This window comes from Spermophilus citellus, assembly GCF_964194105.1.
Source record: "Spermophilus citellus genome assembly, chromosome: 4".
NCBI lineage: Eukaryota > Metazoa > Chordata > Mammalia > Rodentia > Sciuridae > Spermophilus > Spermophilus citellus.
In genome coordinates this window covers 53,029,501-53,046,400 of record NC_138185.1, presented here as the reverse complement: position 1 = coordinate 53,046,400, position 16,900 = coordinate 53,029,501, and the positions used below count along the sequence as shown (strand labels likewise).

The following is a 16,900-nucleotide window of genomic DNA, read 5'->3' as shown; positions in this document are numbered from 1 at the left end:
TAAACGCCCAGTCCTCCGATGCTAAGTTCTCAGCGTATGGCTTGGAAAATTCTGGGACTGCGGAAAAAAACGGCACATTGGTTCTTAGATTTCTGCTTTCCAGAAAGGTTCCTGCCCCTCACACCTGAGGACAGAGCAGGAAATTCACCTCTGGGCTCCCTGCCGGGCGGGGTGGTCTCTCCACTCTCAGCGCTGCCACCGCCCGAACCATCCTTGGCCGGCCGCGGGCTTTGCCGCTCGGGTGGCGGACCCGACTCCCACTACCCTGCCGCACCACTGGCCAAGGGCTCCGCAGCGGAGATTGTTGCCCTTGCCCTTGTCGCGCTGCGGTTCCCACTCTTTCCCTTCGGGTCCGCTGCCAACCACCGGCGAGAGGCGTGAGCGCCGGGGACCAGTCAGGGGACCACACCTGCGCCCTCGCCCAGCCTCCCCGGGTAGGTCCCGGCTCCCGCTCCAGCCCGCGCCCAGCGCGCGGCGGCGGGGCTCGCGCCCGGGGACAGCGGCCGCTCGCGCCCGGCACAGAGGCTCGCGCCCGCGCTCGGGCCGGGTAGCGCGCGGGGCGGGCGGGAGAGGGCGCAGCGCAGCTCGGCCGGCTGGCAGGCGGGCGGCTCGGCGGCTCTGCGGAGCAGCGGCAGCGGCATGGGCGCAGGCACCGGCAGCAGCCGCGGGCGCCAGGCTTCCCGCCCGGCCCAGTCTGCTCCCGGCGCGCGGCCGTCGCAGCCTCCGCAGCCAGCTAGGAGGTGGTCCCCGCATCCGGAGCAACTTGCCTCGGACCCTCTGTGAGGAAAGGCGGCGGCGTACACCTGGATCGGGCGGGAGCCGGGCGAGGGGTGCGGGCGCCCAGCGCTATGCCTCCGGCTGGCGGCCCCCGCGCTCCGCGCCCCACCGCTCTGCCCCGCAGCCTGTCCCGCCTGCGCGAGTGCCCGGGCCGCTCCCGCATCGTGCTGGCGCTCGGGGCCACGCAGATGGCGCTCGGATGCCTCATCGTGGCTGTCAGCTTCGCCGCGTTGGCGCTCACTACCTCCGCCCGCGTCCGTCACTCCTGCCCCTTCTGGGCTGGCTTCTCGGTGAGTGTCTGAGGCCCGGCAGGGACAGGGCTCCGGGAGAGAGCGCGTGCCCGGGACCCAGGCGCCGCCGGGACGCCACCGCGGGCTCCAAGTTGGGGTGCGAACGCCCAGGGTCGAGCTGCAGCGCAGGTTGCAGTTCAAAACTCCGGGCAGAATAACTCCGGGGACTGACTCGCGGCTCCCGGAACGTCGCGTCCGCTTTTCCGTTGCGCTCATCCCCGGAGTTACTTTTTTTAGAGGAAACAGAAGCCAGGCGCCCACCCTTCGCCACGCAAGGGTGGGCAGCAATCCGGCATTTGGCGGCCGGCCCTTGGGTACTCAGCGCGCTGCAGCGTACGAGGTGGGATCCGAACCCAGTGCGGTGCTGCGTGTCTGCGCGCGCCTCGCCTTCTCAGTGGCCCTAGCTAGGCGGGGAGGAAGCGTGGTGCGTACTGTCAGGTAGCGGGCCAGTCCCGGCCGCGGTGACCAACCTACCTCCTCTGGCCACTCGCCGACCAGTGTCAGGCACTCTGGTTTCCCGCCCCTAACGGCCTGCTGAACTGGGCAGCCGACCTGCAGCCAGCGTCTGGGGGGCGTGTTTTCTGAGCTTCAGACTGTCAGGACGACTGATTTCAGGTTTTTGACTCCCAAATCAAAGAAGCCCGTCAACCTCCATAGGAAAAAGACACCAGGAGATCGCTATTAAACAAATGATTGTCACTAAGAGTTAATTCTTGACATTTTTTAGCATTTGGTTGAAAGTTGCTTTTCCCCCTATAGTAATACAGAATGGACATATGGGAATGGGAAAAATATATGCAGAGCAGATATTTATAAAGAGAGGCACTTGTTCTGAGAACTCTTGACATCTGTAACTACATTTGGTTTATGGTGCTGAAATACATCGTATAGACTTACACTTAAACTCGGTATGTTTAAATTCCACCTACAGAAATCCAAACCAAGCCTTTGTAATTAAGGTTTGCTATTCTTGAGTTTTGAAATTTAAAAAAAAAAAAACACAAAAACGTCCAGCTTGCTTTTATTTATTTAATTTGTAATGGCCTTTGTTCTCTAAGTTCCTTTCATGGCTTTTAAAACGAGATCGGAGCAAAAATGCCTTTGAAACACGGATCGATACAGGTGTGACTGTTCATCCTAATGGGGGTATTAATTTTCAAAGCTTATTTCAGACCAGGGGGTGAGTTTTGCAGAGCTGAATAGGAATAACAGTATGTGCGGTCACAGCTCCCAGCATTTAAATCAATGAGAGGGGGTGGGAGGCAGGAGGAACACAGGAACCGTGATTCAAATGCTCCCCTATATATAGTCTTAACACATCTGTTGCGCAGTTTTTAGTATTATTTAGTATGCATTGTTTTCATGTCTGTCTAGTGAGTACTGAGGTTTCAGTTTGCTGGAACCAGCCTACAGGTGGCAGACTGGTGAATTAGCTCCACTCCCTGGCTCCTCCCTAACATCCCTGCCCCCCACCACCCTTCCAGCCTTTCCACTACTCCCAGGGGTATGCAAAGAGAACTGCCCTTTAATAATAAACCCCAAAGAGAAAACATTAATAGGGCACAGCAGAAAGACTATTTCTGCAAGAAATGCTCACATTTCAGTTTAAAGAGTTAAGTATGTAAAACAGTTAATTCAGTTTCAAATGTTATTCTTTACAACTGCTGTAAGAGAGTAGTTCTGGCTTCCCAAGATTCATAGTAATTCCACAAATTTCTGTGTGTACACATTTCTCTAGGCTCTGGTGAACAGCAACAAACCAACAATAAACTGTTTACATTTTAGAGATTTTTAAGGTAACTTCTGCCCAGGATCCATCTCCTACCTTCCCATCCTTCCATTGGTTTTCTTCTGGGCTTGTTTTCTCTCTTCAAACTTAATGTGCCCCAAGCAGCTTTAAAATTCTTTGAATACAGTACATACTATCTTTCACATATTGTTTCCGCCCTTTGCAGAAAGGGGTGATTGATTCCATTTATGTTGTGCAGGTTTGCTTGGTGGTGTGGTTGTGAATGGGTAGCATGGGCCCCTTGCCATATTCAGACAGTCCTCCATATTTGCAGCTTCTGCATCCACAAATTCAATCAAGTACAGATTGAAAATACTAAAAAAAAAAAAAAAAAAAAAAAAATCCCTGCATCTGTACTGAATATGTATAGACTTTTTTTCCTTGTCATTATTCCTTAAACAATGTTGTATAGCAGCTATTTAGATAGAATTACATTGTGGTAGGCATTACAAGACATCTAGAGATGACTTAAAATATATGAGAGGATGTGTATGGAAGTTGTATGCAAATACTACACAGTGCTACATAAGGAAATTTGAACATCCCTAGTTTTTTTTGGGGGGGGGCGTGTCTTTTAATCTATCCCCCATGGATTCTGAGGGACGGTTATATATGCTTGCCTTCAGACTGCAGATTGGTGACACTGCTTTCCAAGGATGTTCTTCATTTAAGAAAGGTGATTAGGATGGCCAGCTTTTATGGAAATCTGTACAGTGGAGCGTAGGTCTGTACTCTGCTTTCTTTGCCTCCTCTGAGGTCTGTACTCCTTAGCAATCTCTGGTTTTCTAGGTCCTCTCTCTGGTTTGTACATGGTGAAGAACCAATGCAAAAATAACTCTTTGTTTAAGAAAAAAACAATACCTAAGAAAAACAGTTTACTGGAGGCCTCCTGAAGTCTTGACTATTTCTGCTGAGTATACTGAGATGAAGAGGGAATAAGTAACTAGCCCAAGGTCACTCAGCTAAGGAGTGGCTTTGAACTTACTTGCCCCAACTTTAGACACCACTTCTCTAACCATTACATTAACTGTTTAGGCAGAAGGTGATTGCATAAAGCCTAGTAGTAAAGGAGTCAGGCTTGATCAGGGGCTTGCAACCTCTGTTTCTTAGGAAAAGCCCCTAAATCATGCCTGGAAAGATGAAGATTCAAAAGAAGCTTGAGAAAGCACTAGGGAAGGTGAGGAAATTTAGTGGTTTTTTTTTTTTTGGTGGGGAGAGATGGTTTTACAGAAAGGTTTATTTCAGCTCACAGTTTGGGAGGTTTCAGTCCATGGTTGGTCAGCTCATTCCTTTTGGGCCTGTGATGAGGCAGCACATCATGGTGAGGAATGTGTAGTGGATCAGAACCATTCACCTCATGGCCAGGAAGCAAACAGATGAAGAAGAAGGGGTTTAGGTCCCAATATTCCTTTCTAAGGCACACCCCCAATGACTTAACTTCCTCCCACTTGGCTCCACCTCTTAAAAGTTTTTACCACTTCCTAGTAGAGCCAAACTTAGGACCAAAGCTTTAACATGTGGGCATGTGGAGGACACTTAGGATTCAAACTATTTCAGGGGACCTTGACAGAGTTGGAGACAGGTGAAGTAGAAGAAGGCCAGAGCTCTGCAGGCCATTCCATTAACTTGAGGACCACCTTCAAATGTTTTCCTGTCCTATACTGTGCTAGCTAACAATTTAGGAGCTGGATCAGTTCCCTGGTGGATGAATGCCTCCTGCATTTTGGAGTTAATGATCATCAGTATTAATGGCTTAGAGGACCAACCGAGGTGGGTGAATTTCTTGAGCAGTTATCCTTTAATAGATCAGCTTCATTATTTTCTTTGAAATTTTATTAATTCCCAAGACATCAGACAAGTACATTATGAATTATTCAAATTGCTAGTACATACATTGATAAAGACATAATCATTGGGTGCTAACCCTGTGTGTGTGAATGTATGCGTTTGAGGTGCCTTTAAAACAACTTCACCTGTTTTTTTTTTTTATACTGAAAAAGCAATATATAATTGTTGTAACAACTTAAAACAAAACAAAACAAAAAAACCATGCTTTCTTCTATACCAATTCTCTATGCATGGTTAACCAAGATTACCAGTGTTGTTTAATGTTGTCCTTCCACACTTTCTTTTACAATCACAAAATGTATTGGAATTTATATATATGGAATATTTCTTTTCTTTTCAAGATATAAAAATGGGATTAAACCACCCATATTACTTGGACTTCTTTTCAAATGTAATTTTAAAATGTAATGAAGATTCCTACCTCATGTGCTGCAATGGAAAAGAGCACTCTTGGGTCATGGTCCCATGGGTGGCAACAACTAAATTCTTGTGGAAATGAATCCAGCAGTACCTAACAAAATTCCAAATTGGACTATGCTTTGACTAGTGTGTTGGTCAGCTGTCTGTCATGGTGACGAAATACCCAAGAGACTCACCTTTTCAGGAGGAAAGGTTTATTTTGTCTCATGGTTTCAGAGGTTCCAGTCCATGGTCTCTTGGCCCTGTTGCCTTTGGGTCTGGTGCAGAGCCTGTGCACTGAAGGAAGTTGACTTAATTTTTGGTGTCTTTCTGTATAAAAAATACTTTTTACCTAGTTAAATCTAGTTTTCACTTTAATCGTTTCTGGATTGTTTTCTTAGTTGATAGAGTTATCTCTACAGAAGTCACACAAATATTCTAAATTTCTTTTTAATGTTTAACTTAACTTTTTATTCATGTCTTCATTCATCTAGAATTGATTTTGTAGATAGTGTTTAGAAAGGGCTAACATTAATTTTGCTTTGAATTGAAGTTTCTACTTACATATGGCTCTCTTTTTGGACTATATTCAGTTTTATTCTCCTAATTGTTTATCTATCTATCTATTTATGTTGTGGTGCTGGTATTGAACCCAGGTTCTTGTGCATGCTAGGCAAAAGCACTCCACCACCTAGCTATACGTTTAACCCATTTGTTTCAGAATCAATACTGCATTTTTTTGATTATGGCAACTTCCTAGTGAGTTTTACTACCTGGTAAGGTAAGTCTGTCCACACTGTTTTTCCTCTTTCAAAAGTGCCATAGTGGTTCTTCCATTTGAACTTTAAAATATTTCTGTCTGGATTCTGGTAAGATTGTTTTATGATTTGCATTTCTCTGTAAAAGTGAAAACTAGGAGATTTAATTAGGTAAAATTTTTTTTTCTCTACAGCAAAAGACACCAAAAATTAATTCTATTATATTTATGGATCAATTTAAAAAGTACTGTTTTATAATATTGAATCTACCAATTAAAGAATGTGATGTGTCTCTTCCTTGATTTGTTCTTATTTTTAGATTTTTCAAAAAATGCTTTATGGGGATGTGTTCATGGTGGCAGAGTAGTTTTTCATTCTTCCTTAAATTTCTGAGCATTAAGTCAGTCAGCAAGAAGACAGCCATAGAAAAAGCTCAGAGATGACATGGTTGGCAAAAGTGATGGGGTGCACCTGAGAGTCCCAGCCTCAGGCGAGTGGGGCCACACACCAGCAGTAATAGGATCACAATGTCACTCATCCCTAAAAGTGGAAGTGAAGTATGGATGGCCACATCCAAGAACAATTGACAAAACTGGAAAGGTCTTAAACAGTTTTGTATGGGCAAGAATAGTGACTGGACAAGAATGTGGGAGAATCCACATCATGCCTTGGAGAATCTTAGAAATGCATGGTAAGTCCTTCTTCCTAGAAGGGCAGAGTCTCACCCTGTGCAGAAATTACTGTGAATATATACCAAATTGAGCAGGACAGGAACACAGATGGTGAGAGGAAATAGGTTCAGGTGCTAGAAGTGAGGATGAAGACCTGCAAAGAAAGAGATTTTAGAAACTGGTTGGGTCAGTCAGCTTTCTTTTACTATAATAAAATACCTGAGATAATTAACTCAGGATGAAAAAAATGTTTATTTTGGTTCACAGTTTCAGAGGTTTTAATCCATGGTCACTTGGCTCTGTTGTTTTGGGCTCTTGGTGGTACACTATATCATGGATGCTAGAGGGTGTGGCAGAGGAAGCTTGTTCACCTCATGGTGGCTGAAAAGCAGAGAACAAAGGAGAAAGAGAGACAGGCTAGCATTTCAGTGTCCCTTTCAATGGCTTTTAAGGGCACATCCCTACTAATCTCTTAAAGGTTCTACTACCTTTCAGTTGTGTCACAGACTGGGGATCAAGGCTTTGGCACAGGGGCCTTTGCAGAGGGATGGGGGGCAAATACTTGAATCTTAAGATAGCACTGTTCTAATAGCTAAAACAAAATAAACAAAGACCCCTCCCTCCAAAACAAAACAAAACAAACAAAAAACAACAACCCACAACAAACAAACCAACACAAACTATAAACCATGAAAAGCTGAGATTTCATCATTGGAAAACAAGGACTTCAGTTATCTGGAGCTGCAGTAAAGAGCTAGAGGCCCTGAGGTTTACAAAGTTTCTGGACTTAACCAAGAAACAGGTGAATATATAGGGAGTTTGTATTTTGGGTCTTACAGAGATCAGTAGAGCCCAGTTAGCAAAGCTGCCCTGGCCCACCCCCCAATTTTTAGTCATATCCCCCTAATCAGGAAAATCTACCTCATTTAAACTTGCTTGAACAAACAAGGAACATAATCTAACCCCATGAGAAATTCATTCAAAGAAAAATGATGAGGGCTGGGGATGTGGTTCAAATGATAGCGCACTTGCCTGGCATGTGTGCAGCCCGGGTTCAATCCTCAGCACCACATACAAACAAAGATGTTGTGTCTGCCAAAAACTAAAAAATAAATACTAAAATTAAAAAAAAAAAGAAAAATGATGAAAAAGAAAACAACAATACTTAGAAAATGAGATGAAGCAAGGAAGATTCTAAACAGTATTTCAACATAAGCTTAAAGAAAAAAAAGAAAGTTTTACAGGAGTAATACCAATCAGAAAAAGAGATTATGAAAGACATGACTAGTTAAAAATTATGAAATTAGAGAGATGCCAAAAAATAATTTGGAAAAAATGAAGACTAAATTAGAAGGAAAATAATGGATATGATAGAAAGCACAGAGTAAAAGTAGATGAAAAAGAGAAAAATGAAAAAAAAAATGAGGGAGACATTATGATTTGAATCTGGATGTCCTTTTAAAAGCTCATGTGTTGAAAGTATGGTCTTCAGTGCAGCCTGGGTTCAGAGGTGGGGATTTTAGTCAATGACTGGATCATGAACACTATAATCTCATAAGTGGATTAATCCATTTGATGGATTAATACTTTGGATGAGTGGGTGGTATTGTAGGCAGGTGGGGTTGGCTGGGGAAAGTGGATCACTGGGGCTGAGGCCTTGGGAACTATGTATGTCCCTGGCCCCTTCCTGTCTGTCTTTCTGTGCTCCTCACCTCCCATCTCCCAGGTGCCATGAGCTACACCTTTCTGCTTTGATGTTCTGTCTCACCTCAGGCCCAGAGCAATGGAGCCTGCTTACCGGGACCCAAACCTCTGAAACTGTGAGCCCAAAATAAACTTTTTCACCTCTAAGTTATTCTTTTCAAGTATTTTAGTCACAGTGACAAAAAGCTGACTAACACAAATAGATACAGTGAATTAGAGAAAATAAGTACAGGAGACAGGCAAAGGAGATCCAGTATGTCTATAATTAGACTGTCCAGGGAAGGAAAAGCAAAACAATAGAACAAAATAAATATTTAGAACTGCAATGCAAGAATTTTTTTCCCTGAAATAAAGAAGAATTGAAAGGATAGACTTTGTAACTGAGGGGAAAAAAATCAATGAGGGATAGACAACCTTAACCCTAAAATAACGGACTTTCAAAGAGAAGGAAGAAAGTTCTTTGGGCAACCGTGTAAAATGTCTTAGTCACAGGTAGTAGGTACAGTGAATTGGAAGGTCATTGCCTAATCCTGTGCTTGAAAAAAATGAAAATATATTTCTAAAAAACGTCATTTTGGAAAAAATTGAAATGATTTCCAACAGAAAAGTTGCAAAACAACCGAGGACACTAGTATCTCTCTTCACATATACTCCTTAACTGTAACCATTTTATTGCATCTGACCTGTGGCTTGTCCTTGTGCAAACTCCTTTTGTCAATGAAGAAGAGAATCCAGTGTCATTCATCTTTTTCTTAAACATTTGGGAGCCAAACTTCTGACATGATGTAGCATTCCTCATGAAAATTTCAGTGGCTATTTCCCAATTGGAGGACACTCTTTATCTAGCCAGCATAAACCTCTCCAGATTAGAAAACCAACTTTGGAAGAACATTCATATCCAGTCCACAGACCCCATTCCAGTTTCATCTACTGTCCAAATTCTGTTCCTTTTCCCTTTCTGGTCCAGGATCCTATCTGTATGTGTGTGATTAATATCTCAGACACATACAGATAGTATTCCTCTGTGTCCATGTTTTCCACAGCTTTATTCCATATCTTGGCTGTTTTAAAGATGCTGAAATGAACATGGGAGTGCAGATTCTCTGACGCACAGATCTGATTGCCTTTGGATATATACCCAGAGATGGAATTGCTGGATCATAGATTTGTTTTGCTTTTCAGTTTTGGAGGAGCCTCCATACTGCTTTCTATAATGGTCGAACTAATTTACATTTGTACCAATAATGTACAAATTGCCTCTTTTCTTTTCCTTTTTACCAGTACTTGTTATCTTTTGTCTTTTTGGTAAAAGCCATCTTCAAGAAGTGAAGGGATATCTCATTGTAGTTTTAACTTGCATTTCTCTGAGGAATAGTGATGTTGAATATTTTCTGGCCATGGTCTTTTTTTTGGGGGAGGTAATATCTATTTAGTTTTTTACTGATTTTAAAAATTGGGTTGTTTTGTTGTTATGAGTTGTCTACGTTCCTTATGTATTTTGAATACCAACCTCTTACCATATGTATGGTTCACACATATTTTCTCCCATGTTGTAAGTTGTCTTTTTGCTCTGTTGATTGTTTTCCTCATTGTACAGAAACTTTGATGTGACCTCATTTGTATGTTTGTGCTGTTGTTACCTGTGCTTTTGTAATCATATAAAAAAAAGCGGTTGCCAAAACCTATGTCAAGTTGCTTTCCCCCTGTCTTTTCTTCTAACAGTTTTACAGATTCATGTCTTATGTTGAAGTCTCTGCTCTATTTTGCATTGATTTCTGTTTGGGGATGGGATAGGATTCAGTTCCCTTCTTCTCTTGTGAATATCCAGTTTTCCCACCACCACTTATTAAAGAGAGTGTCCTTTCCCTCATTGTACTTTCTTGGCATCTTTGTTGACAAGCAGCTGACGATACATGATGGTTGCTTCTGGGCTGTCTGTGCTGTTGCAGTGGTTCATATGTTTTTGTGCCAGTACCTGCTGCTTTGATTGTTTTACCTTTGTAGTAGATTTGGGATCAGGTAGTGGGATGCCTCTAGCTTTGTTCCTGTTCCAGATTCTTTTGGCAATTTGGGGTATTTTGTGATTCCATATAAAATTTTGGGTTAGTTTTTCTATTTCTGTAAGAAATGTCCTTGGAATTTTGATATGGATTCATTAAATCTGTAGACCACCTTTAGTAAGATAGATATTTTAACAATATTAATTCTTCCATCTATGGATATGGGATATCTTTGTGGCCTCTTCAGTTTCCTTCATCATTGTTTTATATTTCTCAGTGTATGGATCTTCCACCTCCATGGTTAAATTTATTCCTAAGTATTTTTTTTGTAGATATTCTAAATGGGATCATTTACATGATTTCTCTTTTGGCTCGTTTGTTGCTAGTGTATACAAACACGATTGATTTTTGTATATTGATATTTTTCCTCCTGGTATTGATCTCTAGTTTTTTAACATTGGGGCCAGAGAAGATACTTGATGTGATTTAATCTTTTTTAATTTGTTGACTTTTTTGTGGGTGGTAAATTTATATTTTGATTTTAGTTCCCAGCAGGGAAACCTAAGGGATTTCAAGGAATGTAATGTCCTGGGGGCTGAGAGGAAGCTGTGTGCCATCTTATGCCCTATTGAGGTCTGACTGACAAACAGGAAATTGTATGTATTTAAGGTGGCCAATATGATGGGCTTTGTTTGTTTGAGGTACTGAGGATTGACTCCAGGGGCATTTTACTACTGAGATATATCCCCAGTCCTTTTTATTTTATTTTGAGTCAAGCCCTCACTAAGTTGATGAGGCTGGTCTCAAACTTGTGATCCTCTTGCCTCTGCTTCCTGATTTGCTGGAATTATAGGAATGCACCACCATGCTTGGCTATCTGTATGGTGTTTTTATATCTTCTATAATGATTCCCATTGTCAATTAACATTCCCATCACCCGATGTGTTTCCACTTTTGAAAAATAGAAAATCTACTCCCATAGCCAATTTCAAGTATGGATTACATTATTATTAACTATAGTCATCATACTGTAAATTAGATCCCCATAACTTATTCATCTTATATCTGAAAACATGTATACTTTGCTTGACATCTCTCTATTATTGGTTTAATATTTTGAAATTATAGTTTGAATTTACTCATAGACTGCTCTTCTTCTCTTCTTCCACCTGTTGATGAAAATGTCATATTTTACCTACAGTTTACAATATGGTGTGGTGGAGAGTTAATTTATGGAGCCCACAGGAGTTAGGCACGTTAACACACTGGCATTTTTTGGAGGCAAAGGGAGATGATGAGTCAAGTATTTATAATCTGGTTAATGTAAATAAACTACTTCTTTTGAATCAGCAGCTACTAGATCCTGTGGCATAATTATGTATCACATAGACATACAAGTTAATTTTTATAAAATAAATCCTTAAAATTTAAAAATTATTTTGCAGAGAAAATTTGGAACTCTATGAAACAGTAAATGTTTATTTAAAAATAAACCTTAACATCATCTAACCATAAGAGAAGCACTGACTTCTTATCTATAATGAAAATTTGTAGATATTGTCGAGTCTCTGTGGATTCACTAAGCACAAGTTGAAAATAATTTGGAAAAAAGTTGTGTTTGTACTGAATATATAGACTGTTTTCCTTATCATTATTTCCTAAACGATACAGTAGACAACTGTTTACATAGTATTTGCAGTGTAGGAGGTGTTATAAGGCATGTGGAGATAATTTAAATTATACAGGAGGATGTGTATATAGTTTCTGGGCAAATACTATGCCATTTTATGTATGGAACTTGAGCATCCATGGACCTTGGTATTCTTGGGGGTGTGAACTCCTGGAACCAATCTCCCACAGATACCGAGGGATTACTGTGATGCCTTGAGAGTGAATATAGATGGTGATTTTGAAATACATTTTTGGAACCCTCAGTGGAGTTTGAAAGAACTCTGATAATTATACCTGTTTAACAGGTCAATAAGCAGTTTGGACACTATCAGCATTTACTTATTAGAATCTTCTGACTTAACAGACCATTCTTCTTCTTCTCCTTCTCCTTCTCCTTCTTCTTCTTTGCTGGGGATTAGAACCCAGGGCCTTATGCATGCAATGCAAGCACTCTACCAACTGAGCTGTATCTCTAGCCCCATTTTTTTTAGAGTTGTATCCCCACAAAGTTCTTTTCAATCATTTACAAAGAGACACTATTTTCTTAGAAACTGATTCTTGACTCAGTGTCAGTAAAAGATGGAGAAACATAGCATCTGCTTTGCACCTACCATGTCATCAAATGCAGTGTGGGTGCCAACAGGTTCTCTCTCTGGGCCTGCCATTGCCCTTTTGTGTCACGAGAAGGCATGAGGCACAGCAGTGCTGACTCTTTTCAAAATGGGAAAATAACAGCCCCAAAATGCAGGTGGGTTGACAGAGCTGAAAATCTGTCATGACAAGTATTAAATAGCTTTTCCTCAATTGCCATTTTATCTGTGATATATATACACACACACACAAACACATTTCATGATTTTTTTCTTGCTCCATTATCAACAATGACAACAACAGAAAGTTAAAAAGAGAGAGGAAAAGAAAAGAAAAACAAAACCAAAACTCAAACCAACCCTCCTGAGCAGGTACCTGCCCAGTGACGTCAAGACTTAAAACTGTGGCTGTTCCTAGTAGCCAGATGCAGGGCTCTCTGCAAGAGGGATGGAATCAGAGAGTTCAAGGAACAGGAGAGAGAAGAAATGCTTCTGGGTGGAGAAAGAACCTGGTATGACATGCTCCCTGGGAGTGGAAGCACATGTTGGTACAGACGAATATCACCGCTTATCCATGGGGAATATGATCCAAGACCCAGAGGATGCCTGAAACCTTAAATAATGCAGAACCCTGTCTGAGGGTTTTTTCCTTATACTTATCTCTCACTGTGGTTGTAATTTTTGCAGTTCAAGGAGCAACAGCAAAACTAGCACAATTTTTTTCCCTTCCCAGTGTCATGGATAGATTTATTCTTACTGTAATCTTAGCAATGTAAGCATCTGATTTTTTTCTTTCTTAAGTTGAGAACTTCCACTTGTTCACAAAAAGGAAGCACTTTACTGCTTCTCTTTGTCATATCTGAATTGCCAGCATAACTACTCTTGTGTATTTGTGCCATTATTAAGTAAATAAGGACTGCTTAACACAAATACTGTGATATCACGACATTCCATCTGATAATATTGATGACTACTAAATGGCTAAAGAGCAGGTAGTGCATACAGTGTGGATACACTGGACGAAAGATGACTGACTTTCCAGGCAGGACAGAGCAGGATGGTATGAGATTCCATCACACTACTTAGGACAGTGTGCAGTTTAAAGTTATGAATTGTTTATGGAATTTTCCATTATGTATTTCAGATCATGATTGACTATTGGGAAACTGGAACCTCAGAAAGCAAAACCATGGATAAGAGGAGACTATTGTATATATTTCTAGATGGTGATGATGACGATTATGAGAATGATGATAAATGCAAAATATGTTCTTGGAACTTGAAATTCAGGCAGTATGGAAAAAGTAAAAAATGAAGTGTGTAGGCTGGGATTGTGGCTCAGCAGTAGAGCACTCGCCTAGCACGGGCGGGACCCCGGTTTGATTCTCAGCACCACATAAAAATAAAAAGGCATTGTGTTGTGTCCATCTACAAAAAAAGATATTCCCTCTCTCTCTCTCTCTCAAAAAAAAAAAAAATGAAGTGTGAAGTCTATTCTTCAGCTCCTGCCCTCTCCATTTCTCAAAGTTAAATATTTTCAGTATTTCTGTTGTTACTTCTTTGGTGGCAATCACACCTTGGTCTTCGTATCTAATGTCACTGAAGAGATGTCTGATGCCAACCTGGTTCACCCTTCTTGGTTGGTAACTAATTCACTTTCCTTTCTGGAAGTCTTAGGGTCTTTGTTCTTGGTGTTCTGGTATTTCATAGTATTTAGTGAAGGGTTTTAGCCACTCAGTGTGTCTTTTCTTTAATGCTGAAAATCCTGTTCTTTGATTATTTCCTCACTTGTATTTTCTCTGTTTTTTTTTTTTTTTAATGGAACTCCTATCGAGTGTTTGACCTCCTGTCTTAAACTTCTAGGTATCTTAATTTCTCTCTTGTACCTTTATATTCTTTGCCTTTTGCTTTATAACCTGGGAGACCTATTCAAATCCATCTTTTAAAGCCCATTTTTAAAAATAATTGAACCAGTGACACAGGTTTGGACAACTAAAGGAACTTCTGAGACTCTACCGGGTATACTTGCGTATGCTTTAACAAAGGAAGATGGTGCTGAGCAGCAGGAGAAAAGAAGCATAGGCGAAGATCAGAGAGGTCCTGGCCACGTGCACCTCCCAGGGCCCTTCTCTGTCACACAAGATGCACTTTGTCATTGGGTTGTGAATTTTAGAGATACCTGAGAGATCCTTGGCCTTGGGGGCAGCAGGTTTATTGAAGGAGGGGTCTTTACTTTTCTGGTAGCATAGCGAAAACCAGGCTGCATGATCAGTTCAAAACTAACAAAAACCAAGAGGAACCCTTAGGCCAAACATTTTCCATGAACAACGTGATGGGTGGTAGAGGTTGCCCTTTGGTCTAGCTTGGACACTGGCCCAGGTCAACATTAATTGCTGGTTGTGCATTTCTTCTGGTTTGGCTGAAGGTGTGCACTTATTTCAAGATTCTCCAGACTTCTGGCAAGCTTGCCACAGATCAGGTGAGATTAACCCTGTTATTTTATATAATAATTAATTTTTTCTGCCCTTCCATATTTTCTGCTATCTTTTCCTAGTACTTGTCTGTTTTTTCAGATTGCATTATTTTTTCATTTCTACCTGAGGGTACTAGTTAGAGATATAAATTAAGTTTTCTTCTTTGCTTCAGGGTCAGTTTTCCTATTTATCTTCCAAATCTGCTTTTTTTGTGATTATGGTTTTTCTTCATGATACTTTGATGTCTATAGTGTTGATTAAAAGATGTGCTTGGTATATTTTCCTCTACATTCCCATTCTTCCCATTGAAGGAGGGGCTGAATTAGTCCTAACTGGATATGAGCAGGGCATATCAGCTGGTAGGCTTTACCTGTGGATTCTTAGGCTGGCCTTAGGTTAGCTCTTCACCTGCATATCTTGGGCTGATCTGAAGAGTATCTGCTCTGGGGCATGGTTTAGAGGTGGAAGAGGCAGAAAACTCATTTGGAAAGGGAAGTGTTCTTTTGTCTTCTGCTTGGACACACACCCCAGTGATATAGGTGCTGGGAGTTTGAGATCTGGGATTCTTGTGCATCTTTATAGACAGCCTTTAGTGACCTGGGATTCTGTTTCTTGATTTTGCTCTTGGAACCTGTGGCCCATGGGGATCCACTGGTGCCAAACATCTTGCCCCTCTAAGTCCTTCTCTCCCACAGGTGCTGATCTGAGACTTCTCTCTAGTTCCTCTGCCATTAACCAATTTAACTTTAATTCACAACCTTCAGTGGCCTTCTTTTCCTCCTCTTCCATGAAATGAGCTGCAACAGTTTGACACCATGGGAGCGGCTTACGGTCCAAGACTGGTTAGCAGAGCCTTTTGCCAGCTGGCTGTCCCTTGAGTCCTGCCCCAGTTTTCCAACTTGCATTCCATACCTCACTTTCCATTGCCTGGTGGAAACTTTTTGGACCACACTCTGGTTATTGCAAGAATAATATTTATGAAAATTTAAATTGACCCATTTCCCCCCCTTCCTGTAAAGCATATTACCCTGCAGCTCTTGCAACCATTAAATCAGGGGCATTCATTGCTTTGGGAGAAGAACAGGTATTATCTAGAACACAGAGCTTATTACTCAGCTTTGAGTCCCATTGCTGACTTTCTGGAGTCTCTAGAGACTGTAGCCATGAGAAGCAGGATTTGTTGCAAGGGAAAAAAGAATCTTATTCCACTGGTTTTCCTTTATATACTGTGAGCAAAGCTAGAAAGCCTGAAAATGGCTTTATTCTGAAGTCCCATGTTGGTGGGATAGAGGATATGGTTGATGGGAGGGAGGTTCCCATCCAATAGGAAGTGGGAGGGGGAGGAGAAAGCCTCAGGGGCTGGGAGGAGTTGGGGAGAGAGGTTTGGAAGGGAAGAAGTGTCTTTGGTCACTGAGACACAAGGACACAGCATCCCACTCTGCTCCATGTCCTAGAAGCCATATGGATAATTGAGAACCTGAAACATTGGCTGGTGGTTCCTTGCCCTCCGTGTCCTCCAGCATAATGCAGGAGCCAAAGGAGTACTGGAGAGAGAAGTGTCTAGGCAAGAGGTTGGCAATCTCTTTTATACAGGACAGTAAATAGGTTTTGTGGGCCATAGGGTCTTCTGTGGCAAATGTTTAGCTCTGCCTTTGTACAAAAGCTGCTGAGGATGGTTTATAAATGGGTTTATGAATGGGTATATCTGTGTTCTGATGAAACTCTGTTTATGCAAGTGTCAGACTGGATTTAAACCAAGGGTCAGAGTTGGCTGACCTCTGGTCTGGATGATTGGGTCTGAGATTTCCCATGGACTGTGTGTGGATTAGACGCCTGGAAGTTTCTATGTTGCTGTGGGATATGCTAAATATAGATGAGAGTGAAGAGTGGGGTGCCTGCTGTAAGGACCCCTCTATGATGGGCTGAGAA

The 16,900-nt window shown here is 41.8% G+C and overlaps 1 protein-coding gene across 1 annotated transcript in view; it reads left to right on the top strand.

Annotated features, from left to right (window-relative positions):
* Positions 1-580: 580 nt before the first annotated feature.
* The window catches only part of ENTREP2 (endosomal transmembrane epsin interactor 2), a 450,066-nt gene continuing 433,746 nt past the window's right edge, over positions 581-16,900 (top strand). The window contains exon 1 of the mRNA XM_081291850.1: positions 581-1,067. Within this exon, the coding sequence (XP_081147976.1) occupies positions 849-1,067 (219 nt within the window). The 5' untranslated portion in view covers positions 581-848. The remainder of the gene's footprint in view (positions 1,068-16,900) is intronic.